We start from the raw sequence: 26,585 nt of genomic DNA on the forward strand, positions 1-26,585 counted from the left end.
GCCTTGATGTACGGATTGGAGACGGTGGCTCTGAAGAAACAACAGGAAGCAGAACTGGAGGTGGCAGAAATGAAGATGTTGAGGTTCTCGCAGGTTGGACAGGATTAGGGCTTAGATGGAAAAAGACCCCTAACGGGACAAGCCGAAAGGAAAAGAAGAAGAGTCAAAACAGTGGAACGTGCAGTCTGCCGGTCCAGTTTGTCAGCGTTGCGCGATGTGAGGTGGGCGTTACGCTTGTTTGCTGTTTTGGGAAAACACGTGAATACACCTTTTGAACAGAAACAGGTCGAAAATGGATGCGATTACGTGCCGTTCGGGGCTGTCGACGGCGAAAAGTGCAGCGTCGCAACAGTTTGCGCTTTGTCGCAGGACTGAGGACGTGTTGTGCCGGTGGCGGAGGATTAATAAACAGCTGGAACTGAACACACAACGAGCGGCCTAATGAGCCTCCCGCGAGAAAACGGCCGCGCCGCTGTGATAATTGCCTTTCTCTGGCTTGAACTCTGTGTGCCTCCCTTTTCTCGACGTGAGGCCGCGTTGCGCTTTGATAGCAATTAAAGCGGCGCAACCAGGCGTGGAAAAGAGTGACCAGACTGATTTGCTACATTTTGCAACCCGATTCCAGTAGCTCGCAAACCAAAGAATGCAAAATGTACCACGGTACCCGTTCTAATGATCGCCTGCGTAAAATACGACAAAAGCTCAGGCGGGCATGAAACATGAACGTCGTGGATCGCGTTACGCATCGAAAGGGAGGGGACAAAAAAGGCGGCGGCGAGCAGGTGCCGAGGTCCGGGTGGCATCTGACAAAGACCCTCCTGTGGGCCCACATTTGCGCCTTTATACCTCCTCCAAGCCACAACAAGACAGCGAGACAATTGGGAAAATGGACGGCCCGTGCGGGACAAGCTAATTACCGTAATTTCTGGCCTAGAAGCCGCGACTTCCCCCCCCCCCCCCACGCGCTTTCAACCCTGAGCTTTATGCGGTGATGCGGCTAATCTGTGCATTTTTTTCTAACGAAAAAGTTAAGAGTGACACCGGTGGCATATATGTGCCGAGGAAGTGACTTTTACCGGTATGTTGTTTTTGTTTTTTTAAACCGACCGTGTTAGCGCTGCCCTCGTCTGTTGCTGCTGTTTTATTGCCCTGTCTCAGTGATTTTTACCAGTATGTTTTTTTTAAACTGGCCCCGTTAGCACTGTGCTAGCGTTAGCGCTGTGCTAGCGAGTTGCTGCTGTGTTACTGCTGCGTCTCAGTGATTTAGCTTTTTTTTTTTTTTTTTTTTTTTAACCAGCCCAGTTCGTGCTACCGTGTTGTTGCTATGTTAAGCTAAGGTATTAAAACTTTGAAAAGTCTTTGTGTGTACCGTCTTTCTTTGGGCACGTGCGGCTTTTCCACAGGTGCGGCTTAGGTATGTACCAAATGGTATTTCCTTGACAAATGTGCTAGGTGAGGCTTATAATCAGGTGCGCTCCGTAGGCCAGAAATTACGGTAATTATACAGCGGAGAAAAGTGACGGTCATTTTTTATCTCATTCATCGCTTAATCGAAAACAATCATCAACGGATTCACCGATTACTATAATAATTAGTAATTAGTTGCAGCCGTACTTTGGACATTCTGCCTTTCATTGACTCGTTCCTCCTTTCTTGCCGACATCACGACAACGTATTTCAAAACGGAGGATTCCGTGCAACGTGCAGTTTTCTTTCACTTCAACAGGACCGTACATCAGCCGCTTGCTTTTATTCAAGCGATGGCCTCGAGGGTGCGTGGGGGTCCGGGGGGTGGTCTTCCCCCTTCATCCGGAATAATCATCACCTCGCTGCTGCTTGTTCGGGAGAAGGTGGGGATTGTTTGCGCCACAAATAAACAAACATCTGGTGGTCTGCTGAAGAAACGATGAAGTTGGGGGAAATATTTGGAGGTCTATTTTTAGACGTTAGGGAAGCCTCGCGACGCCGACTGCACCGGGACAAATATTTTGGGATGCTTAATTTAGCTAAACAAATTCTCCAGGAGGTTAACACGCTCGCGTCCGCAAAGCACGGAAAAAGGGTTAACATGCCGCTCGACGGACGCTCACGAGAACAAAAACTATATATATTTTTAAAAAAATAAAAGAAAACAAAAAGACGAAGGCTATAGTTTTGCAGATTTTTTTTCAATGAATACGTTTGTTTTACTGAAAAAAATTAGAAAAATGTCAAAATCGAATCCTCCCGCTCCCGTCACAGGGATATACGCACAAGCGCACCAACATGGCTGCCGCTAAGAGGGAAAGTTTTGTTCAAAAGAAAGGAACCGTATCGTCAGGGGTTTGGATCTGGTTTGGGTTTGCGGCAGGGTGGGGGGGACAAGTGACAGCCTGCTGCAAAGTTTGTCTAAAGCCCATTTGAACAAAACACATCGGCGGGAAAAAACAAACCTATTCCAGCATTTAAAACGGAGGCGGCCATTTCGGCGGGTGGGCGCAAGGCCAATGTTTACAAGGCGAACAAAACCGCTACAACCAACAAACTGCGGCTAAACAGTAATTCTTTATAGTTTTCCCATTTTTTTTATTTTTTTCATGCACATTTTTGTACTTTTCACCCATTTATTTTTGCCTGTTTGTATTCTTTTTTTTTAATTTACATTTTTATTTCTTTATTTTCCAAATATTTCTGCACTTATAATTTTTTTGTACTTTTTTTAAAAATTCATTTTTATATATTTTCCTTTACAGTTCCCTCATGGAACTTATATTTTGGTAATTTTATCTGTGAAAAATGTATTAACTGTTTAAATTTTTTTTCAAAAGAGTTATGGTGTTGTTGATTTTTTGTTTTGTTTTTTTGTATGAATATTACGTGTATTTTGTTTTTTTTAATTTTATTTATTTTTCTTAAAAATTCTACATTCATCTTATCAATTTCAAACATATTTCTATCGAACATTTTCCCCAATATTTACTTATTCATCCATTTTAGCAGCTTGATGTTTTATCGATTGTTTTTTTTACCTATGACGTTCTTCAATTTTTATTTTATTTTATTGCACCTTGCGGAGAAGCTCTCATCATTTCGTTGTATGCACAGCATATAATGACATTAAAGGCTTTTGATTGATTTTTGAATATTGTTGTACTTTTACCTTTTTTGCCTGATTATTGGTATTGTTCAATAACAATTTTTTTTTTAGATTTTTGTCCGCCGCTCCTGGAGTCCCCCCCCGCCCCCCACCCCCAAATAAATCTACATTTTTATCCCTTATTTTTCCAGTGTTGTCTATTTTCCCATCTAATATTTGGAGAAATATTTCTAGCAATGTGTACCTGATGTTTTGACTTTGCCACTGTCCGTCAGCCAATCGCTGATGCGGGATAAGTGCGTCATATATTATTTATGAAAGGCTGCATGGGATTGTAACCACAAAATACAGTAAATGGTCGTAGAGGACCACAAGTTATCCCACTGGACATGGTTTGCATTCCAATGCCTTTTTTTTTTTTTTGGGGGGGGGGGGGGGGGGGTTTGGGGGGAGACAACATATTCACATGCGAAAGCGATCTGGGACGACGGCCGCTCTTGGACCGCTGAGCGAGACGCGATGCGCACATCTGAGTCGGGCCCGAAGGGTTCGCTTGACGTCTGCGAGAGAAAATGGCTCATTTGGTAAAGTTATCAGCAACATTTCCATCTGTTGACCCAGCGAGACTTCACATGAGAGATGCTGCGCCGAGTAGACGCGGCGCAAAGAAAAGGAAATTGATGTAGTTCTTCAGCAGGTCACAGGAAATTGGGAACTTTCTTTTGACGCTTATCCTCACAAGGGTCGCGGGGAATGCCGGAGCCTATCCCAGCTGTCAACGGGCAAGAGGCGGGGTACACCCTGAACTGGTCGCCAGCCAATCGCAGGGCACATTTAGATAAACAGCTGCACTCACAATCACACCTACGGGCAATTTAGAGTGTCCAATTAATGTTGCATGTTTTTGGCAAGTGGGAGGAAACCGGAGTGCCCGGAGAAAAGCCACGCAGGCACGGGGAGAACATGCAAACTCCACACAGGCAGGTCCGGAATCGAACCCGGGACCTCAGAACTGCGAGGCCAACACTTTACCAGCTGCTCCACCGTGCCGCTTCAATTAGGATCTTACTCTTGAAAAAAAAATAATCATAATAATGATACAATTCCCACGAGATTACAACTTTGTTTTCCCTCAAATAAACGTGACCGTTCGCTAAACAAAATATGACTTAAAAAAAAAAAAGATACAAATTAATCCGTTTAAATTGCTTAAATTTCCCGGGAAAAACAAAAACAAAATGACTTAATTCCTGAAAAGTTAACTGGCTTTGGGGGAAGAAAATAATTATCTGGAAAAATAAAGTGAAAAAATAAAATGCCATTCTTTCAGAAAAACTTTTTTTTTAAATTCCCCTTCCATTTAAAAAAAAAAAAAATCTATTACGACTGAAAAACCGCAACCGTTTCTATAAAAAACGCAAGTCTGAATTTAGAATTGCGTGCCTTCAGTGTGGTACCACGCGGCACTGAGAACTATATGATGAGCTACATGCAGCATAAGAGCAAGAAAAATGGTCAGGGAAGGTCCCCTACTAAATAGTAGTAAGTTGTGGTTATAACAGTGTTATAAACCCTATTTGTATGGGTTGCTGCTCTGGGTGTGTTATAATCCCTGGAACATCACTGCTAATTTCTAAAACGACACAGTTGGGGAAAACATTTTGACCTTAAACTATACAATGTTCAATTGTTTTTGTTTTAGGTGTTAGTATTGCAGTAGACAACCATTATGAGTGACAAAGAGCCAGAAGCGAGCATGCACGACCTCTAATTCGGAGAACTGTGCAAGTTTATATTTCTTTGTCGACATTATACACGATAATCTTCCACTTCTCGTGAGAGAAAGCGAGCAGTCGGCGAAGCGTGGCTGTTAAATCTATGTTTTATATATATATATTTAATCGCGGATAATAATCTGTGCAGGTTGCTCTAAAGGCCAAAATTTAAGAGATTAAAATCTCATAGCAAAGCAAAATGTGGCACTGCGTGTGGTATGTTTGGCACCTGCGATGATATTGTGGGGATCACATTAGCCACAGTAACTACAAATCCATATTTGAACGTTTAGATCTTCCATCTGTTTCCGAATTACTTAGTATAACGTTTCTAAAATACTCATTTTTTTCTTTTTATTACTTACTAAAACGTTTCGAAAATACTTTTTATTTTATTTTCGTGTTTGTATTTTCAACTTTTTATTTTCCCCCCAAATATTCAGAAATATCATTTGTATCGTTTACTTTCAAGTGAGTTTATAAAAGACGGAGGAGTCCAAGTGATGGGTAACAATACCATTCAGCCCTTTTGCAATCCGATAAAACAAATTTCCTCACCCAGCAGCCTGTTGAGCTCGTCCACGCTCATGTATATGTTGACGCTGCGGTTGTTGCCGCCGCTGTCGCCGTCGAGCCCCGAAACGGCGAGGTCGAGGGCCGCTTCCAGCAGCAGCAGCAGCCTGAGGAAGGCGCTCCCGAGCGCCCGCCGCCGCGGCGGCACCGCCGAGCTCAGGCACCCCCGGTGCTCGGACGGGCCGCCGGAGCCGAGCAGCGGCAGCCACCCCAACATGGCAGCGGTCCCCTGGCTCGCAAGTAGTCGTCCGCGTTCCCGGGTCTCCTTCTTCTCATCCGTAGGTGAACTTCCGAATCCCGGGGCGCGACATTCCTCCTCACTCTCGGCCGCCTCGCTCGTTCCCCCCGGCGGGCCTGTTTTTGTCCTCGACGGGCTAATTTAGCCGACGCGAGCTAATTTGGCTAACTTTTCAGCCAGTCTGCGGGCTCCAACTTGGGATATTTCCGACTTTCCCACCCGCCGCGCATCACAGCAAACCTCTAGAACGGGCACATTTCGCCTTCCGCGGCCGGCGAAAGTCAATAAAAGTGTTCCGAATTGGGGCCGAGATGGTCCGTTTTCTCCCTCCACGGTCGTACCAACTCCCTCCCCGCCTCCGGTCCGCCACTAGCTCACTTTTCTCAGGCAGAGCGCGCAGGGAGCCGCGGGGGCGCGCACTGCTTTGGCTGTCCAAATGCCGTCTTCAGGGGCTGTGGTAAATCAGGAAACTTAACTAAAGAATCCTTGCGAAAACCTCCCTTTAAATTATTGACCCATACAGGTAAATATGTAAATTTTAACTGTGGTTTCAGTGCCAAATACTGTGTTCTATAAGGTGCCCGAGCCACACAATAGTCGTCTAAGCAGACATAACAGTAAAAATGTAACTATCACCAGAAATTACGATATTCGCGAAGGCCGCGTATTGTACTCGATCTAAATGCGGCTTTACGGGTTATGGTAAAAATTACTTGTCAACCCCCCCCCCCCCCCCCCAAAAAAAAAAAAAAAAAAAAAACGAGACTTCTCATGTAAAATTGCAACTTTTATTCCGTGTACATTATTTGTGGTTAAAAAAAAAAAAAAAAAAGCAACTGACGGTGGAACTTTGTTGAATGCATCATTTCAACCAGGGGTGTCAAACTAATTTTTGTCGCGGGCCACATTTTACTTACGGTTCGTTATGACTGTGAAACCACAAAAATCTTTAACCCCCTCATCAAATTTACATATGAAATTCATGAACTTGTTTTGGAATCAGAAATCGAGAGTAATGGGTTTTTCAACTATTGTTTGGAAACGCAAAAATGCTTGTAATATCTCAACTTTATCATTTATGATATGACAATTTGAAATTTTGGTACAGATTTGAACAAAAATCATGAAAGTCGATACATAGGATTTGCCTTCGTGGGCCGGATCTGGCCCCCGGGCCTTGAGTTTGACACCTATGATTTAAACGATCATCAACATGCCAAACAAGTGTAATAAAGCAAAAATATATTTTTTAAAAAATGTCTTTTGGCATTTATTTCTTAATTTTCAGACCATATATATATATATATATATTTGGTGTTATTGCATGAATAAAGAGCTCAAACGAAAAAGATGTCCCTATTTTTAACAAATTAATTTAGTAAAATTAGTTATTCCAATTTCTTATTTCACGTTGAAGTTTTTATTTAGAATAACTCCAAGATTTGCAAATAACTATGAAATGACAGTGATATGGTATAATAATTTGTGAGAAAAAAAATCAAATACCAGGTGAGTTAACTCGAATTTTATCCATACATAATGAGCATGCCGATTGGTATATTATCTTTTATGCGCGTTATTCTGTCAATCGAAGCATTTTGCAAACACGTTTCTAAAAAGTGCGACAAATTATTGCATGAAGAAAAGGCACAAAGCCACGGGACTTTTTTCACATTTTTATTATTAAAATATTCACCTACAAAAATGGCCTATGGACACTATTTACAGCATAACGAGCAGTGATGCCTGCTAATACATAACAATAATAATAATAATAAAAAATAAAACAAAGATATTTTACAAAGAAAACACTGCGCCATCATCAGAGAGGGAGGGAGAAATGACTTCCTGCGACTCGCGATGGGATTGTCGGACGTCCTGGAGCTTGAAATGTTCCAGTGTGTCCTGACGGGTTAGCGCAGCGTCAACGACGCCGGCGTAACCTCGCCTTGTCTTATCTTATCTTGTCTTATCTCATCTTACAACCGTGGTACTTCAAGTACATCGTAAACACCAACGTGGATGTTTCCCCTGCGCCGGCCTCAGAGTGCTCTGAAATATTAAAAACAGTACATGTTGAATAACATTTTGTGATTTCATGCTTCGATCCCCATTGACACTGTCCCGCAGTGTTGTACTTTCAAAATAAATACACGGAAAACGACGGTCTCTTCTCAGTAAAATTAGTAATATTTCGCAGAGGATAAAGAATATATGCCTGTAGGTATTCTTATATTGTCTGTCTACATGTGTTGCAGCACTTTATGTTCAAATGTTTTATTTTCTTAAAGTTAAATGCTATCTTTGTTAGCCAGTCCGGGCATTCAAGCGAGATGACTTTTTAAAGACAAAGTAATGTGTTATGATGCATAATTCGTTGCTCTATGTTTATTTTTCCAGTAAACATCAACTGGGAGTGGCAATAAACAAGTTACCTGTAAATTCACAATTTGTTGTGAAGTTTGCTGCTACCATCTTGTGGTGGAGTGCCTGAAGTTCATGTCTATGTCAAATATTTGCTCGCAAGGAGGCAAAGCAAAAATAATTGGGCACGTGGTACAACTTTATTCTTGCAAAATTTCCAATAGCCCCCCCAACTCGCCCCATTCCACCCCAAAAAACTTTTTTTTTGGGTGGGGTGGGGTGAGGGGGGGGGCAAGAGTACATAAAGATTGGATTACAGTGGAAGATCGGTGTTCGAACAACTCGAGGGTCGTCCAAATCGGACTAAATTAGACCCCCCCCCCCCCAAAAAAAAAGATCCTTATAAAAACTGCCTCTGGGTTCGCTTCTTACGATTTAAAAAAATAATAAATAATAATCTTTGCCATAGGCCCAATGAAAGACGGCGGTACCACCAGCAGCAAAGGGAAAAAAGAAAAGTGGAGCAAACCACAGTGGATTTACAGAAGGAGATAATCACTGAGTAGCAAACTGGAGTGCGTGCTTGTTCCGGCTCTTGCTACCTAGCGTCGTTTGGCTAAGTCGACTATTTCGACTACCCCAAAGAATAAAAACGTAATAATCAAAGCCTTACAAATCAAAGGCCACAGATAATAGAAGAAAAGTAGAAGCTACCGGAGAATTACGCAGCCAAATCATGGAGGGTGACTTCCACGTAATTCACATGTTTGAACTCCGAGGTTCCACTCGACTTTGTTTTTACGATTATTTTTGTCAGCAAGCCACTACGTGGTTAGCTTTATTTTAGCAGTTGACTTTACAGTGGACGCCGGCTGTTTTATCGAGCGTCATTCCCGGGCTACAGAGCGCACCTGGTTATAAGCCTCACCCAGAACATATGTAATGGAAATACCATTTGGTACATACATACATACGCTGCAGCTGTGTAAAAGCCGCAAGTGCCCACATTGAAACACGAGATATTTACAAAGAAAAACGGTACACAGAGAGTTTCACGCTAACGCTAACCCTAGCGCCGCGCTAAGAGGATCCGTTTAAGATAAAACTTACTGGTAAAAATCACTGAGACGCGGCAGTAACACGTTAGCGGAGTGCTAAAAGAACCAGACCGGTAAAAGTCACTTCCTCGGCACATATATTCCACCTCACTCTTACCTTTTCCGCTAGAGTGCCCCCTTGCGGCCGTTACAAAAAAAATGCACAAATTCGCCACATCACCGCATAAACCGCAGGGTTGAAAGCGTGTGAAAAAAGTCGCGGCTTATACACCGGAACTTACGCTACTTTCTTGTTTGAGCGTTTATTTTTCCATGAAAAGTTTTGTCAGTTTCCTCAATATTATATGATACTTTTTACCCATTCTGATTTGCGGATCATCGACAACATAATGCGACTAAATCAAACAAACCTTCACTGTTGTCTGGTTGTTCTTCTGACTGTTACTGGAGGCGTTAATAAGAAGGGGGGAAAAAAAGAGAAAAATGAGTAAATGGTTTTATTTTATGATTATTTTGACATCTGCTTGGAACTCACCTTGACTTTGCCTTGGAAGCGTCGAGTCGCAGACTTCTCGGTAGCAAACATCTTGCTGCACTTTATACATTCTTTTGTACCTGCAAGAACAAAAAAGAACAAAGAATTTGGAAAAAAATGTTAAGTATGAGATTAAAGTTGAAATCCAACAATATATTTTTTTTTTTTCACAAAAATGTTTTCTCTTTTAAAATGACTACATTTCCCAAAACCAAACAAACAAACAAAAGAAACTTTATCCTTGCATGATTACTGCTTCAGTTATGAAAGATTTTTTAACCCATTTAAAAATTGATTTTTCAAAAAAGTCTATCCTTGTAAGATTAGATCAGATAAGATTTTTTAATGAAAAAAATGTACTTTCATCACGTTTTAAAAAAATATTAATTTTGAAATGCATTTAGACTTTTTCCTCAAAACTCATTTGTATAAAAATGAGTTTATATCTGTAAGATACGGACTCATTTTTTAAAGGAAACAATTAAATAATAATAAAATATTAAATAAAAATATAATAACAATAATAATAAAAACCAAGTCAATCTCAAGAAGTGAGAAAAAAAATAAAAGTATACAACAATGCTTAAAACTTTTTTTTTCATGGCATAATGTACTACTTTAGGAAAAATGTTACTTTTTTTGACATTTAGTTTTTGCCACTACAATATATAAGATTGTTTTTTTAAGATTATGTACAGTAATTACTATGCATATTGAATCATAAAATATTTATATTACTCCTTACATTTCAACCTTTCTATTCGTACTCACTGTTCAAATATGCCTTTCAATGTATCATACTATCCATACTTTTTACTGAAGCATAATTAGTCTATTCAGTAACGGATTCCAACATACAACATTTTTATCCTTTAGGTTAGATTAAAATTTAATTTAATTGCTTTTCGAATGTTACGCTTGTATCAAATTTTCCTTTGTTGGTTGCTTTTATGCTATTGATAAGCAGGACAATTTAATCTAGCTACCAAAAAAAAATGTTTTTCAAAGAAAGATCGCCACTTTCTCCTGGTGGCATCTTTATTTTAGTAGAAGTCCTTTTTAAAAAGCTCTTCGAGTTTCTGAACAGAACAGAACTTTGTTCAGGGGCCAGCGACTTACACGTAATGGCAGACGTCGCCCTCCCACACGGGCACGCTCTTTGTCTCGGAGTAGAGGCGGGTGCACGGGTGAGGCACTCGCTGGCACGCTGTAACATACAATCGCACGAAATGTTCCCATCGTCAACGCTCTACGACTACAAACGGGCGCTCAGTGCGGTAAAACCAAACGGATCCGCGCGCGCGTCGGTAAACGTACACATTTGACACTGCGCGCCTTTGAAGCCCGCGGCGCAGTGGCAGACGCGCGAGTCGTTGCAAGTGCCGCCGTTGAGGCAGGGCGCGCTCAGGCAGTCCTGGGACGACTCTGGGGGGAAAAAAAAAAAAAAAAAAAAAACGCGTGATGAAGATAGGAGGGGAAAAAAAAAAGATCCGCAAGTTTCCAAGATAAGCAACTTCATTTTACAACAAATCGGCATAAAGGATTTTGTATCCTGCACAAACTGACGGCACTGCTGTGTGCTGGATGTAGCAAAGCAGCCCCAGGAAATAACCGAAGTTTCTCTGTGGGGGGGTGTTCATTCCATATCCTTCATATCAAGTTTGAGCTCCATGTCATAGTTATGCGCTTTGTCCTCACTAATGGGAGAACGTTGGCATACTAGTAGCACAGCTGCATCATGGAACTAGTGAGGCAAAGTTGACAAATTTCAGGAGAAGCTCTAGATCAGGGGTGTCAAACTCTTTTTTTTCTCGCGGGCCACAGTGTTGTTCCGGTTTCCCTCAGAGGGCCGTTATGACTGTGGAACAAAAATATTTAATTATGTCATCAAATTTAAATGGTCAATTTATGAACTAGTTTTGGAATCAGAAATCAACGGTAATGTGTTTTTCAACTATTCACATTTGGTAACACAAAAATGCTTGTAATATCTCAACGTTATCATTTGCGATATATGACAATTTGAAATTTTGGTACATACTTTTAGAAATAGAAATTGACACTCTAGATTTGGCTTCACGGGCCACATAAAATCATATGGTGGGCCAGATCTGGCCCCTGCGGGTTGAGTTTGACACCTGTGCTCTAGATCAGAGGTGTCGGACTCATTTTTGGTGCCGGTCACATTGCAGTTCCAGTTTCCTTCAGAGGGCCGTTATGACTGTGAAACCATAAACCATCTGTAATCGCCTCAAACTTACGCACAAAATTTCTGAAATAGTTTTGCAATCAGACTGCTAATGCTAATGTGTTTTTCAACCATTGTTCATGTCTGGTTACATAAAAATGTTAATAACATCTGAATGTAATCATTTACGATATGTGACTAAGTAATTTAGAACAGATTGTAACAAAAAATCATGGAAGATGATTGGCCTTCGTGGGCCACATAAAATTATGTCGCGGGGCAGATCTGGCCCCCAGGCCTTGAGTTTGACACCTGTGTTCTAGATGTTAACTCGTAAAATTTTATAATCTCACTAGTAGCATGTCAATGTCCACTAGCCACTTTATTTTTCAGAACGATCTTCCACTACTGAATGAGATTTTTGCACGGTAGTAGGACAATGTTGGCATGCTAGTAGGACAACAACATGTTATTAATGAAGAAAAACTTGCACTATTTGACATCTGCATGCCACGAGTGTAGACAGCCATTTGAAGATTTATTTGATAGTCTTGTTCGCCAGCTGAAGGCCCGGGTACTAGTCTGCCCTTTGTCCCCACTAGTAGTACAATTTAGTGCACTCGTAGACACTGACCAGCTTTTGCCCTGGACGCAGTCCCCTCTTGAATCTCCAGCGCCAGGCTGATTTTGTTTGTGGTCTCCTCCATCCTCTCCAGTCGAAGCGGCAATTGGGGTTCTGCCGGGTGAAAACGTACAGATTTTATAGCTAGTATACTACTACCCAAGATGGAAAATTCACACAGGTGTCAAATAACAATATGACAATAACAGAGTGCTATCTTTCTTATTTGGAACAAATTAACGGCATTTCCATTCATTTCAATACAGAAAGATGATTTGAGATTTTAAAAATATATTTATTCTTAAAAAAAAAGCAGACAATATTTATACTTTCCCATGAGAAGTACAACTTAAAAAAAAGAAAAATACAGCTTTCTGCGAGAAAATTGACCACTGCCGCTTGGAAAAAAAAAAATATATATATATATAATATATATATATATATATATAATATATATATATATATATATATATAATATATATATATATATACACTTTTTTTAAAGAAAATAATGTATTACTCTAGAAAAATTAACTTATGAGATTACCCCCCCCCCAAAAAAACATAAGATGAACATAAGTAAAATTTGTACAGTAACTTTGAACGTCTGAGCCACTGTTGAGCCGATGATGTCATCCGCAGCACGATTCAATTACCAAAGCAAAACAACAAATCTTAACATGTCAAAAGACAACAAAAACAACGCAAGAGATCCTTTTTGCCTAATCTAGGCACACATGGAACGACTTAAGCCAGAGATTTTTTAAGGCCTCCTCAACGTAAACAAATGTCACACAAATACGCAGATGTAGAAAAACTAGAGCCGGGGAACAAAAACCTGAAATGCGACTACCATATATAGCCCAAACTATATAAAAATGTAAATACTACCGAGGTAAAAGTAGCAAAATGCTGGCTTTTACACGCTGCGTACAAAAAAAAAAAAAGGGCTTGTGAAACTACATCTGAAGGCAGAAAATTGCCAGATCTATTTTGTCATGGGATTTCAGGTCAGTATTGAAAAAGAGAGAAAATCTTGCTTTCTAAAAACGACATCATTACATAGAATTAAAAACAATGAAACAGTTTTTGTCACACTTTGCACCAGCTGAACGGCCATCGCGCCACTGCTCATCTTGGCCACCGGAGGGTAGTATAACCCAGACCGACGGACACACTGTACTGTACTGTACATGAACGTGTGTACATTGTGGCCATCTCGCCGCTTCTCAGCTCTATGTAGAGGATAAAGAATATATAGCTGTGGATAAAGGATATGTGGCTGTGAGTAATGCTTTATTGAATTTCTAATTTTGTGTTGCTGCACTGTGTGTGTTCAAATATCAATTACTTGAAGCGTCCCTGTACATACTGTAGACCGGCGTATTTAGTATTGTCGTGTTTTTGCTTACTTGTCCGATGCCGGATGACTTTTCTCGGCAGGTTTGTGAACTTGGCTGTGATCTTTCCCCTCCTGTCGATCAGTTCAGTGTAGCTGCAGAGAACGTCCACATTAGTCCAAATATTTTTGATCATTGTGTTAAGGCTAAGGAGTGTTTCATATTTATTGTTCACTTTGATCTGATCATGTCGTACCTCTGTTCAGCACCCCCGCCCTGATCCTGAGGCTGAGACGGCCTTCGTCCTCCTTTGGTTGGTCGTTCTCTTCTTCCGGACCTGGCCTCCATTGGCACTGAGCCCAAGGAAACATAAATCGTAAGTGGGGTTTTTTTTTAGGGTGGGGTGGGGGTGTTAAGAGATCACATAAAGGGTGATTCCAAATTGGAGAGAAGGGATTTTTTTTTTATTGTCCATGAAAATTTTCATTAACTAGACCCAAAAAAAAAAAAAAAAAAAAAAAAAAAAAAAAAAGATTCAGAGACATAATAGAAGATCTAACTCTCTGCCTAGGACTTACATACATACTGAATACATAGAACACATCAAAGTTGGATATTTTATAGTTAGTATGAAACGAGTTTTGGATACTACCGCCACTGACGGAAGATTTATTGGGTGCCCCTATTACATATTTGTGATGTACAAAAGAAAGTCAGAAAATTTACAGGTGGCGTGAAAGGGGCTTCTGATACTACTGGAGAAACTGAAGCAGCAGCACTCACAAATATTGTGAATGAGGCTTTTAAAACTACCTCTGAAAATGGAAAAATTGCACGTCGACTTTGCCCCACCACTTCATGTTGTTGCTTTCTATCCAGAATACATGAGAATGTTCAATGTTCTACCACTGACGATGGAAAAATCCTGCGTTAACTTTGTCCCCCTATTCTATCAGTGCTGCTTGTACAACATAAAGTCCAAAAATTTCAGCATGCACAGGTAGTTGTAAAAGGGGCTTTTGAACATGTCAGCGTTTACAGGAAGTGTGAAATGGAGTTCAGGGACGATCTACGGAACCGCAAAATTCCCGGGTTGACTCCACGTTGGTGCAATTTATACAAAACGGCGAGACAGAAATACCAGCATTTTAAGCAAGTGTGAAAACGGCTTCGGCTACTACCACAGAAGGCAGAAAATTGTTTAGTATTTACAGGAAGTGTGAAATGGATTTCAGGGACTACCTACAATGCTGCAAAATTCCAGGTTTGACTCCATGTTGGTGCCATTTATACAAAACAGCGAGACAGAAATACCAGCATTTAAAGCAAGTGTGAAAAGGGCTTCTTCTACTACCACAGAAGGCGGAAAATTGTTTAGTATTTACAGGATGTGTGAAATGGATTTCAGGGACTACCTACAACAGCACAAAATTCCGGGTTGACTCCACTTTGGTGCTGTTTATACAAAACAGCAAGACAGAAATACCAGCTACTACCACAGACGGTGGAAAATTTTGGGGATGACTCGTGATACTCACAGGTGGTGAAGTCCAGATACTGAGGGTGGCTGTGGACCTGCTCCTGTCCCACTTTCTTGACGGAAGTGAGGGCAAGGCGGTAGAGCTGAGCAGGCGTCAGCTCCCGGAGGGTGTACGAGCCCAGCAGGCCGTTGGGCAGGAAGCGGCTCCTGGTGGTCAGCCCCCGCGTCACGTTCACCACGAAGCCGTCGGGTACGAGCCCGGGGTGGCGGGACCAGGTGATGGCGGCGGTGTTGGCGCTGACGCGGGCCAGGGAGAGGTTCTGCGGTGGGAGGGGCCCTGAAGGCAACGCAATAAAAGTCAAACTTGGATTTCGAAAATTATTCTGTTTCTCAAAAAATACACCTGCTTATCCGGATAAAATAAAATCAACATAAATTTTGAAAATCGTTGAGAAAAACAACTTTCTTGGAGTAAAAAACACTTTTTGTTCCTGAAGAAATACATCTTAATTCAAGATTAGCACATTTTCTCTTCAGTCGAGAACGTAACGTACTTGTCCAAAATTGCAAGGGTCCGGCAGAGTGGCTTGTGGAAGGGAAGTCATCGGGTTTGAGTCCACTTTGTGTCAACACGTCTACTGTATACATGTGGGCAGGAAGTAGAGAACTGAAAAGAAAATTACAGTAGATGTTACATTACGACATGGAGAGTTGTGAAACAGCCCTCCCTAGTGGTGAGAAAATGCACATGCTGGCCAAACAGAGCCTCTCGATACAAGGAACTCGACAGTACTGCATCAAAAATAGCAATAACTCCAGAGAAATACAATTTTAAAAGCTAATTTAGCTAGCTAGCGAAACTGTATTTAGCTAGTTTCTGTACCAAATGAAGGGTTCTGTGAATACTCTGTCTGACCTGAAGGTGTGCTCGCTAGTGCTGGCGTTGAGCAGGGCCGTCCGCGTGTCTCCGCCGTCTTCGGACGTCAGCGTGACTCGCACCCCGCTGACGGGCGCGTGGCGAGCCGTCTTGACGTTGAAGCTCCAGCTCAGCCGCACCTCAGACGACGACACGTTCGACACTTGGAGACGTTCCACGCGCCGAGGCCCTTGGTGGTGAACGCAAACAATTCAGTCGACGTGGGAACAATCGTTGGAGTGTTTCAAGAGGCCGTCAGGGACGTCATTCGCGCACACGCTTCAAAAATGCTCTCGCGCGAACAACTGAAGGGCTCTCACGGGGACAACTGAAGCTCTGACGCACACACAACTAAAACACAATACATGAGAGCGCAGGTAAAATGTCTGACAGGATTACCGTACACCACGAGAGCGCATTCCAATTGAAACTTTGAGTGCATTTAAAACATTCAACAAAAACTATTTTCAGTAGTGGGCTTGAGAGCATTTTAAAAGTGAATGTGAATTAAAAAGAATGTAGTAGTGCATCTCAATAGAGTATTTCAATTGTCAATAGAGAGTACAGTACTTCAATAGTATGAGAGCATTTCAGGAGCCACTGTGAGAAAAACGCGGAGTGTGTCTGTCACTGACTGGTGCGTATGAGGGCGGTGGCTGGCATGCTAACGTGGTCGCTGTTGGCGTTGCGCTTGATGGAGTAGGTCGAGATGTTGTAGAGGAGGCCGGGCACCAGGCCTCGCAGGACGTGCCGGCGCCTCTGGCGGTCCAGGAAGTCTACCTTGAGGGCGCCCCCGCGGCCGTGCGGCGCGTACGTCACCACGAAGCCGCTCAGCCAGGCCGCCGTCGACGCCTCCGGCTGGTCCCAGCGCAGCTCCATCTCGCTCTCCTCCACTCGCTGCACGTGCAGGCCGGAGGGGGGCAGCAGATCTGGTAACAGTTGCCAAGAACATGACGAGCAGCAAGGGTAACCGTTGAAACATTCACAATGTTTAGGAAGTTTCTGACATCCACACACGTAAAAAAAAAAATGATTAGCCACCCTTGTTTCTTCAGTGTTATGTAATCAGCTGTGTTTTGTCATGCTTATTGTATTCTTCAGGTAATACACTGGACTCTTAGTGCTAATACTATTTTCCACGACTCTTTATTTTTTTTTTCAGGTAATTAGTAAGTAAGTTCGTTAGTGAGTTAGCTAGTTAGGTAGGTACTAGAGCTAGGCAGGTAGGGAGTAAGGTAGTTTGCTAACTCATTTTCCAGGTTGGTAGCTAGCGTAATTTCTCAAAAATAATGCGCAAATTTTTCCCAAAATATTTTCAAAAAAGTTAATAGAGTGCATTATATTTAGGTATGGATGAAAAAAAAATGCAATCACATTGTATAGTTGTATACAGGAACATAGAGTGGTTAAAAAAAGGTATATATATACACATTTCGATATGATATTCGATGTCTTATGTTACACATTTATATTTATTATGGTAATGTGCGCCCCCAACCTCAACTCTATGACCTCCTCGGGGAGCTTGCATTTTACGATCGTTAGCGTAGCATGTTTGTTGCTGCTGCACCAAAGATCAGAAACGACGGCCCGTGAGTTTGTTTAAAAAAACGAACACAAAAAAAATGTCGACTAGTTGCGCAGCTGCTTTTAAAAGAAATGTGTCATCACTCGTGTGGATGACGCCGCCGTCCGAAACAATGATAGCTCGCCTCAATGGCTTCAGGTGGGTATAAAAACGTGAGGTCAAATTACGTAATATGAGCGTCATGGTGATGCTATTTGAAAAAGAATACAAGTAAAAATCTAACAAAATATAAATACAGATAATTCCCAATATTTTGAGCATATGGGTAGCAACAAATTGGTGGTGCGCATTGTACATTGGTTGAAGGGTTTTCCTGATGTTTTGGGTCAACTTTAGGGGTCCGCATTATACTTGAGAAATTACGGTAATTTATAAGTGGCTAAGAAGGTAATGTGATAAATAGCAGTTAGTTAGTTTAGGTAAATTGAATCTCCACATTGGTAGCTAAACTGAAGGAACGTAGGTCAGTGGTTAAGGGAGGGAGGCAGGTACAGTATGTGGTGATATGGACATAGGTCGTTATGTAGTTTAGTAACTTGGCGTAGGTTAATAATTTGGCAAGTAGCTAAAGAGCCTGCTAGGTACTGTAAGTATCTAGGGAGCTGGGTAGGTAGCAATAAAGATAGGTAAGCAACTACAGCATGTAGTTACTGTTGGGAGCCAGTTCAGTAGTTTGGTGGGTAAGGCAGCAAGGTAAGTAGGTAGGGAAGGAGGTAGCGAAAATGAAATTAGACATATTGTCTGAACAACATAACACAGCACAAGTACAGTATATTAATACAACGGAAACAAGAACATAAAGATCCATCCATCTATTTCCTTAGCCGCTTATCCTCACAAGGGTCACGGGGAGTGCTGGAGCCTATCCCTGCTGTCAACGGGCAGGAGGCAGGGTACACCCTCAACTGGTCGCCAGCCAATCGCAGGGCACATAGAGACGAACAGCCACACTCACAATCACACCTAGCGGCAATTTAGAGTGTCCAATTAATGTTGCATGTTTTTTTTTTTGGGGGGGGGGTAGTGGGAGGAAACCGGAGTGCCCTGAGAAAACCCACGCGGGCTGCGAGGCCAACGCTTTCCAGCTGAGCCACCGTGCCGCAGGACATGAACAAACAAAATAAAATAAGACAATAAAAGAAAAGACCAGATAAAACAAGATGTCAGACCTTTCTCACAGTCTTTCCCGGTGTGTCCGGCTTTGCACACGCAGTTGTAATTTCCTCTCCTGTCGCTCCTGCACTCGCCCCTGCTCCCGCACGGTTGTAGTATGCAGGGATCCTCCACTGGGGGGCGACACATGCAAACGCTTGCAAAAAGGCTGCTCCATAAAAGTATGAACTGGCTGAACTTGACTGAAGAGGAGGAGGAAGAGGAGAGATGGGGGGAGGGGGGGGAAGGCCACTTACACATCTGGCACTGGTCGCCGAAGAAGCCGTCTTTGCACACGCACGCGTACGTCGTCTTGTACCCGCGACACACGCCCCCGTTCAGACACGGGTTGGACTCGCAGCTGTCCTGCTCTGCGCACGCCCGCGCACACAACACACAACACACACACAATGTGATGATGACAACGTTTGAGGCCCGTGTTTTGTGACATTAACAACAGTCAACATGAGCACAACCACTCGAAAGAGTTCGATGCTATCAGGAACATCAATAAAGATGACGTCTCACACACAGTAATAAAATGCTTCCGCACAAATATTGGCAAACCTCTCTCACACACTACTGAAAATCACACACACTCACACGACTAAAACACATATTTCCTTATACATTTTACATAATACAGCTGTGCACATGCATGAAAGTATCCATCCATCCATTCTTCCATTATCTGAGCCACTTATCCTCATTAATCTATGTGTGAGAGGCTGCACGTTTATTTATGAGTGTATTGTGTGAGAGATTTTTCGTTTGTTAAATGAGAACATTTCATCATAATGTATGAGAGCTTTTCTATAGTTACATTGTTATACATTATAATTACAAATTTATTATATCACGGGAAAATTTCTGTATAATTTGGTGTGTGGCAGGTTTTGAGTGTAAAAAGTCTTTGTTCTGTTACTTTTTTGTGAGCGTGTTAGCTGTAGTGTATGTGAGTTTATGTGCATTTGTGGGGTTTTTGTTGCTTGTGAAATGTTTTTGAATGTGTGACAGTTTTTGGCGAGTGTGTGAGTTCTTTGGCAATTTTGCAAAGTAAGGTTCTGGTAAGTTAAAGTATCTTATTTTGCATGTGAGGGATTGTTGTTTTTTGGTGTTGGGTGAGGTTTTTCTCAAGTGTGAGAGGTAAGCTATTTTTAACAGTTTTTGTGGTGGACATCTTTTTTTACATACCGTAATTTCCGGCCTATAAGCCACGATTGTTTTCACGCGCTTTCAATTCTGCGGTTTATGCGGTGATGCAGCTAATTTGTGCATTTTTCTCACAGCCGCGAGGGGGCACCCGAGAGGAAAAGGTACGAATGAGACCGGTGGAATATATGTGCCGAGGAAGTGACTTTTACTGGCCCTGTTAGCACTGCGTTAGCGATAGCACTGTGCGCGCGTGTTGCTGCTGTGTTACTGGCGTGTCTCAGTGATATTTACTGGTAAGTTTTATTTTAACTGGCCCTGTTAGTGTTAGCACTAGCGCAGAGCGCGCGTCGGCACTAGCATTAGCACCGCGCTAGCGTTAAACTCTTTGTGTACCGTCTTTCTTTGTAGATATCTGGTGTTTGAATGTGGGTTTCAATGTGGGCACTTGCGGCTTTTACACATCTGCAGCGTACGTATGTACCAAATAGTATTTCCTTTACAAATGTACCAGGTGCGTAGGCCGGGAATTACGGTTATTTTGAATGCCAGCGAATCGCGTTGAAGGTGTACCTGTTTGGCAGTGTCGGCCTTTGAGGCCGGGTGGGCAGCGACACAAGTACGATCCCGGCTGGTTCTCGCAGGTTCCGCCGTTCTTGCACGGCTCCAACAAGCACTCGTTAACGTCTGACACAGTCCAGAGTAGAAATAAAATATAGTATAAGCAAGGTCAGCACAACACACTTGCTTATGTATGACGTAAAGGTGACTCCGGAAAGTATTCACAAGCTTTTATTTTTTGTACATTTATTTTTACCTGTTGTGTTTCACCTTTCCCACATTTTACGTTACAGCCTTTCTCTAAAATTGAATACATAATTCAATAATACAAAAATATTTGGATTTTTCCACTGTTATTAAAGTCCCTGTAAAGTGAACATATTCACAAACAAAAAAATGAAGCCATTGTCTCTGCTCTCAAATGCTGACCAGAGCTCTAATGACAAAAGGATGTCACTCTATCTAGCACCTCTTTTATCTCAACACAACCCCAACATTTTGGCCACAAAAATGCAAAAATGCGCACGACTAGCATGAACACTTTTTTATTATAAAGTTACACCCAGCATGTGCATTTAATTTTACTACCGAGCACACAAGCCCAAAACAGTCACTGAAATGACGTTAAATGAAATAATGAAAGGTGTTTAATTTGAGGTGAAAAACAAAAGTGTAGATTTTTGTTGATTCTTGGTGGCTTAATAAACTTGTCATTGTAATTTTTCAACTGTAAAAATGACCACCGATTATTGTGACCGAAGCCAATGAGTATTTATAGAAAAATTGTGTGTATGTACAGCCATGCTAATGCTATATCTCCCCTGCATAAATTTCCAGTCTTCATTTTCAGCAATGCTCTTTAAACAACACCTACGATGTATTTAGAAAACAACCTTTGGAAATACTTTGCATCCCTATTAAAAACAAAACCAAAAACTAAGCACTCACCTGTCTGACACTGTTTCCCACTGAAGCCGTGTTGACAGTTGCAGAGGTAAGAACCCCCGTGGCTGTGGCACTTCCCGCCGTTCACGCACGGCTCAGACGAGCATTCGTTGAGTTCTGGACAAACACGCATAGGACAAACTACAGTGATGCCTCGGTTCTCGACCACAATCCGTTCCAGAAAATGGTTCGAGAAGTGATTTGTTCGAAAACCGAATCGATGTTTCCCATTACAATGAATGGAAAAAGAAATAATGCGTTCCAAGCCTAAAAAATTTGGCTTTTTAAAGCATTTTTTTTAGCTTAAAATCATGTATAGTTTAAATACTTTATATAGTAAATAATTCAAGAAATATATTCATTTTTTTGCTTAAAAAGAATGCTTTAGTAGTAGAGTACGCTAGGTTGGGAGTGCATTGCTGTATCTGTCGCGACTCGGCCCCCAGGCTTGTAAACTTTTTTTATTAACAAAAGTGCAGAATAATTTTAAACAACCAACTTGCCTTTTTTGGAGCCATGATTGGGGATTAATATGGTAGTCCTCGATAGGAAGAAAAACAACAGTCACTACCAGGACACGTCTGTGTACAGAGGCTGCGTTATGCAGAATAACAAAAGTGCGATGGTTGCGCCGCGCGGGTTATGTCGTTTACGTTTTTTTTTTTTCGGGGGGCGTTCTAATAGACAATAACAAAAACGTGTCGTGGGGGGTCAGATGCTTGCGCCACGCGGATTATGTTGTTTCTGCGTTTTTTTGGGCGGTGTGGGAAATCACAACAAAGCATGTCGTGGGTCAGCTGTTCTGGCCGCGTGCAGTATGTTATTTCCGGGTCTTGTCGGGGGCGTTTGAGTAGCGATTTTAGTTTGAAAACAGAAGCAAAAGAATCTCGAAATTTTCGTGAAAACCGATTTGTTCGAAAACAGGAATCTCGAAATTTTCGTGAAAACCGATTTGTTCGAAAACAGGGACATTCGAGAACTGAGGCTTTACTGTTTCGACCATTTTTTTCCCATATCCTTGATATCCAGTTTAAGGTGCATGTACTAGTACACTGAGTGAACCATGGGAACATGACAGAGTGCAGTGAATAGCAAACAAAACAAAAAAAAAATACACTAGTACTTATAGCATCTGCCCAAAAGGTTTGAAATTGTCTACAGGTGCCATAAGATGGCAGTAGAGCAGTACTTCTGTCTAAATTAAACCCTTCAACTCACTTCAACATAGTAATATTACGCCTGAGTATAGTTTCTCAGCAGATAACATAGGATAGGTCCAACAAAAAAAAATGAAAAATCTGCCATTGTACTAGTAAATAGATATAAGCGGAATATGAAGGATATGGAATGAAAGCACAAATGACTTTCCATATTTGAGCGTTGTCGTGACGCACCTTCGCAAACGGGGGGCTGGCTCCAGTCGCCCTGGACGCCGCAGACGCTCTGCGTGGCTCTGGGCACTGCCACGTATCCCGCCTGGCACAGGTAGACGGCGACCGATCCCGCCAAGGTGGACGAGAACTGGACCTCGGCGTGCTTCACCTGCGGGGGTTGCCCGCAGTCCAAAACTGGAATGTCGACAGTGACGTGGCGTTTGTTAGCATGGACTCATCACAAAAATGTCACCCTAAAGAAACTTTTCACCTATATATTTATTTGACAAAAGTCACAATAATTAGGAGAATAATTTATAATAATAATAATAAAATAAGTCTTAATCTCACAAGAATAATGTACTTTCAATCATCTTACAACGTCATATTTTTTTTAAAAATAAATTACTTAAAAAACAGACCGCTTTATGATTAAAAAAAATCCTAGATTTATTTTTTCGACAAAGTTTTCACTAAAAATGACTTGTTTGAAAAATGTTATATTTTGCCCCAAAAAATATTTTGGAGTAAGTGTGGCAATATTACAAGAATATATTGTTGAACTTGATTGCAGAAAAAAATAAATCATAATATTGTCTTCCAAGAACAATAATGTAGTTATTCAAGAAAAAAATAATTACAAAAATAATGGAGGAATTTTTCAAGAAAAAAATCTATTCTTATGAAGATAATGTTATATTTTATATATTTTCCTATAATCTTGACATTGTTTTTCAATAATTAGCTTTTTGAAAATATTTTTTTTAGTAAACATTTTATTGTCCTGGGGTTGTAGGCCTTTTTCTTCTGGACTCAAACTGGAAAAAATAAAAGAAAACAGAAACTATTCGCCACAGAAAGTATGCAAAAAATTTAAAATGTCACTTGTTGACAGGCAGAATTCATGGGGCGGGATACCAACACCTCCATGGGCCAATAGATTTTCATTTTGTTCATTTATGTATTTTTATTTATTCAGCCCAACTGGGCTATTCGAATGACAGACCGCAGTCAGATTATTTTTTTCCCCACATGATTTAGCAATTAAATCACTGCTATTAAATATGAAAAAAAAAATGAGAGTATATTGTGAGATCGGGCCACCAGGACATCGTAATGGCAACAGAGACACAGGGAGGCTAAAGTGAGCTCCGGGTCAGCGCTCATGTGTCCTGGGTTCCCACTTGAAATAGCTTTGACGCGCTTCTATATCGGACCGCACTGCTGCGGGGCAGCAACCAATGCTAAGATTAGCTGGACATGAACACAGCCGGCCGGGCTCATCGGACCGCCTTCCCCGCGGAGTGTGATGGATTCAAAGTGGAATATTAACAGAATATTGCGCTATTTTGGGGCTGAGGGGGATGTAACACTACAAGACTTATGTCAAAATTTAGTGAGGATAAAACAAAAACATTTTTTTAAAAAGGAGCTGCTCCAATTTTGGTGTATTTTCTGAGAATTTTCTTTAATATTATGAAAATAATTATGTATTTGTAGGTAATAAATCAACATGTTTTTCTGGGAGTAATGTAGTTTTCTGAAATTAATTCTGTATTTCTTAAAAGAAGAAATAGTAATTTTCAACAAAAAAAGTTATACTTTTGAGGGAACAAAAGACATAATATTATGGAAATAATGTTTTGTTTTGTTTTTTTTAACCACAAAAAACTTTTTTTTAAACCTAATTTACCGATGAAAAAAACCCAAAAGGTATTATGAGAATCTTGTATTTTCTGAAATCTTGAAAAAAAAATCTTTATAATGCAAGAATAACTGAAATAAAAATGTGGAAAACAGGTGTTTTGTGTCAAGATGAAAAAAAAAATTAAAGGAAAAAAGTCAGAATATTATAGGTCATAACATGACAAGCAAATGTATTTTTTTTTAAGAAAAAAAAGGCAATATTGGAACAATAACGCCATATTATATGACAAAAATTCGACCATTCCATCTACTTTAATTTGGGAATTTCGGAAAAATGCTATGTACTTCTCTGAACAGATTAATATATTTGAATACAAATAATTGTGTTTTTTGGAGTCTTGCTGACCTTCGTGATGACTGGCAGTGGCCGTGCTGACCTCGCAGTGTCTTCCAGTGAACGAGTCCGTACACTCACACTTGTACTTCCCGATGTAGTGGAAGCATGTTCCTCCGTTCACGCACGGACTGGATGCGCACGGATCGGGCTTCCCTAAATGACAAATGACATGTTTTATTTTGTGTGCACTGATGCAAAATAAAATAAATGTACAAACAACATGAAGCGCTGTAAATAACATTTTCAGGAGTTTACTTTCTCCACATTGTGTTGTTACATCCTTATTCCAAAAAGCATTGAAAACACTTGCCCCTTCCCAACAGCCCATAACGACCAAAAAATGGTGAGATTTTTGTAATAAAAATAAAATAAAAAAAGTGTGCGAGGCCCCACTCACCCACTTCACAGTGTTTCCCGGTGAACCTGTACGGACACACACATCTGTAGTTGCCCGCTTCCTCCTTGCACGAGCCTCCGTTGCGACACGGACCGGACGCGCAGGTGTTGAGTCGCACTGCAAGCATACACGTGGAAAGCCATTGGGAAATCGGCAAGAGTTTAGCTTAGCGTAGCGTTGACGGCGTGTGAAAGCAAGTCTTTTAACGAGGGTCTTACGTCATCTGGACTAAGCCTCTGAGACGTTTCTTGCATCAAAACCAGATATCAGGAAAACGTTAGCTTAGCTTAGGTTAGCTCTCTTTTGCATGCAACAACAAGTCGTGTGTCTTTGTTTGGGGAAGGAATACTTTCGATGTTCAGTTGTCCACACTATTTTCATTCCTTCGTTATCCAAGCTGCTTATCCTCACAAGGGTCACAGCAGAGCTGGAGCCTAACCCGGCTAGCATGGGGCGAAAGGCGGACTACACCCTGAACTGGTCGCCAGTCAGTTGCAGGGGAGATATCGACACCATCACTGAGGGGGAATCGATCCCACTCTGCCCGCACCAAAGCCAGGCATGTGTAGCACGACACCATCAAGTTGTCCGCTGTATAGTACTAAATATTAGGACGTGCTTAGCTTAGCATAGGAACAGTGTTTTTGAAAAATACTTCTCTTAAGAGGATTTCGTCACTATCCTCCATATGCATCTTAAGGTCTATGTATTAGTATGATACGCTATTTGCTGTCAAAAGTGTCAAGAATGCTATCGGCTGCTCCTCGTGAGTGTTTTCATTTTGTCCTCGCGAGTTTGGATGCTTGTTCATCAGGATCTCTGGCGCTAGTTACCTTTCTCGCAATGCTTGCCCCAGTGTCCGTGGGAGCACTGGCACGTGTATCCGCCGTCGCGCTCGTAGCAGTAGCCGCCGTTGAGACACGGGGTGGAGTCGCAGACCGATCGGGGCTGTACTGGAAAACACAAAGCGACACTTGACTGTGTTCTTTCCGTCACGTTTCGTTTACATAGAATTTAACAGCAGCGTACGTAAAAAGAAATTGCTATAACATTAACCTTTTTCTTTCTGGAAAAATAGAACTTTATTTCAAAACATAGAACATCCATCCATTTTTAGAGCCACTTAACCACATAAGGGTCGTGGGAGTGCTAGAGACTATCATCGGGCAGGAGGCGGGGTGCACCCTGAACTGGATGCCGGCCAAACA

General features: G+C 41.5%; 2 protein-coding genes across 8 annotated transcripts in view; both read right to left on the reverse strand.

Moving 5' to 3' along the window:
- ryk (receptor like tyrosine kinase) overlaps nucleotides 1-6,074 on the reverse strand; it is a 30,778-nt gene extending 24,704 nt beyond the window's left edge. Inside the window, exon 1 of the mRNA XM_061824605.1 lies at nucleotides 5,410-6,074. Coding sequence (XP_061680589.1) covers nucleotides 5,410-5,641 — 232 coding nt within the window. The 5' untranslated portion in view covers nucleotides 5,642-6,074. The remainder of the gene's footprint in view (nucleotides 1-5,409) is intronic.
- Nucleotides 6,075-7,341: 1,267 nt separating this feature from the next.
- Nucleotides 7,342-26,585, reverse strand: part of sned1 (sushi, nidogen and EGF-like domains 1) — a 76,389-nt gene continuing 57,145 nt past the window's right edge. For 4 of the 7 annotated variants that reach the window (XM_061824981.1, XM_061824980.1, XM_061824982.1 and 1 more), the window contains 20 exons: nucleotides 26,211-26,330; nucleotides 25,378-25,494; nucleotides 24,990-25,133; nucleotides 22,958-23,131; nucleotides 21,567-21,680; nucleotides 20,631-20,744; nucleotides 19,163-19,276; nucleotides 18,923-19,039; nucleotides 16,801-17,094; nucleotides 16,166-16,355; nucleotides 15,804-15,916; nucleotides 15,308-15,586; nucleotides 14,026-14,122; nucleotides 13,842-13,924; nucleotides 12,442-12,543; nucleotides 10,937-11,044; nucleotides 10,739-10,826; nucleotides 9,620-9,699; nucleotides 9,495-9,528; nucleotides 7,342-7,714 (listed from right to left, as the gene is read on the reverse strand). In XM_061824981.1, the coding sequence (XP_061680965.1) occupies nucleotides 9,497-9,528; nucleotides 9,620-9,699; nucleotides 10,739-10,826; nucleotides 10,937-11,044; nucleotides 12,442-12,543; nucleotides 13,842-13,924; nucleotides 14,026-14,122; nucleotides 15,308-15,586; nucleotides 15,804-15,916; nucleotides 16,166-16,355; nucleotides 16,801-17,094; nucleotides 18,923-19,039; nucleotides 19,163-19,276; nucleotides 20,631-20,744; nucleotides 21,567-21,680; nucleotides 22,958-23,131; nucleotides 24,990-25,133; nucleotides 25,378-25,494; nucleotides 26,211-26,330 (2,480 nt within the window). In that variant the 3' untranslated portion in view covers nucleotides 7,342-7,714; nucleotides 9,495-9,496. Of the gene's footprint in view, nucleotides 7,715-9,494; nucleotides 9,529-9,619; nucleotides 9,700-10,738; nucleotides 10,827-10,936; nucleotides 11,045-12,441; nucleotides 12,544-13,841; nucleotides 13,925-14,025; nucleotides 14,123-15,307; nucleotides 15,587-15,803; nucleotides 15,917-16,165; nucleotides 16,356-16,800; nucleotides 17,095-18,922; nucleotides 19,040-19,162; nucleotides 19,277-20,630; nucleotides 20,745-21,566; nucleotides 21,681-22,957; nucleotides 23,132-24,989; nucleotides 25,134-25,377; nucleotides 25,495-26,210; nucleotides 26,331-26,585 lie in introns of those variants that run through there. The other 3 variants (XM_061824984.1, XM_061824985.1, XM_061824986.1) reach the window with 3 other exon arrangements.

This window comes from Syngnathoides biaculeatus, chromosome 7 (assembly GCF_019802595.1).
Source record: "Syngnathoides biaculeatus isolate LvHL_M chromosome 7, ASM1980259v1, whole genome shotgun sequence".
NCBI lineage: Eukaryota > Metazoa > Chordata > Actinopteri > Syngnathiformes > Syngnathidae > Syngnathoides > Syngnathoides biaculeatus.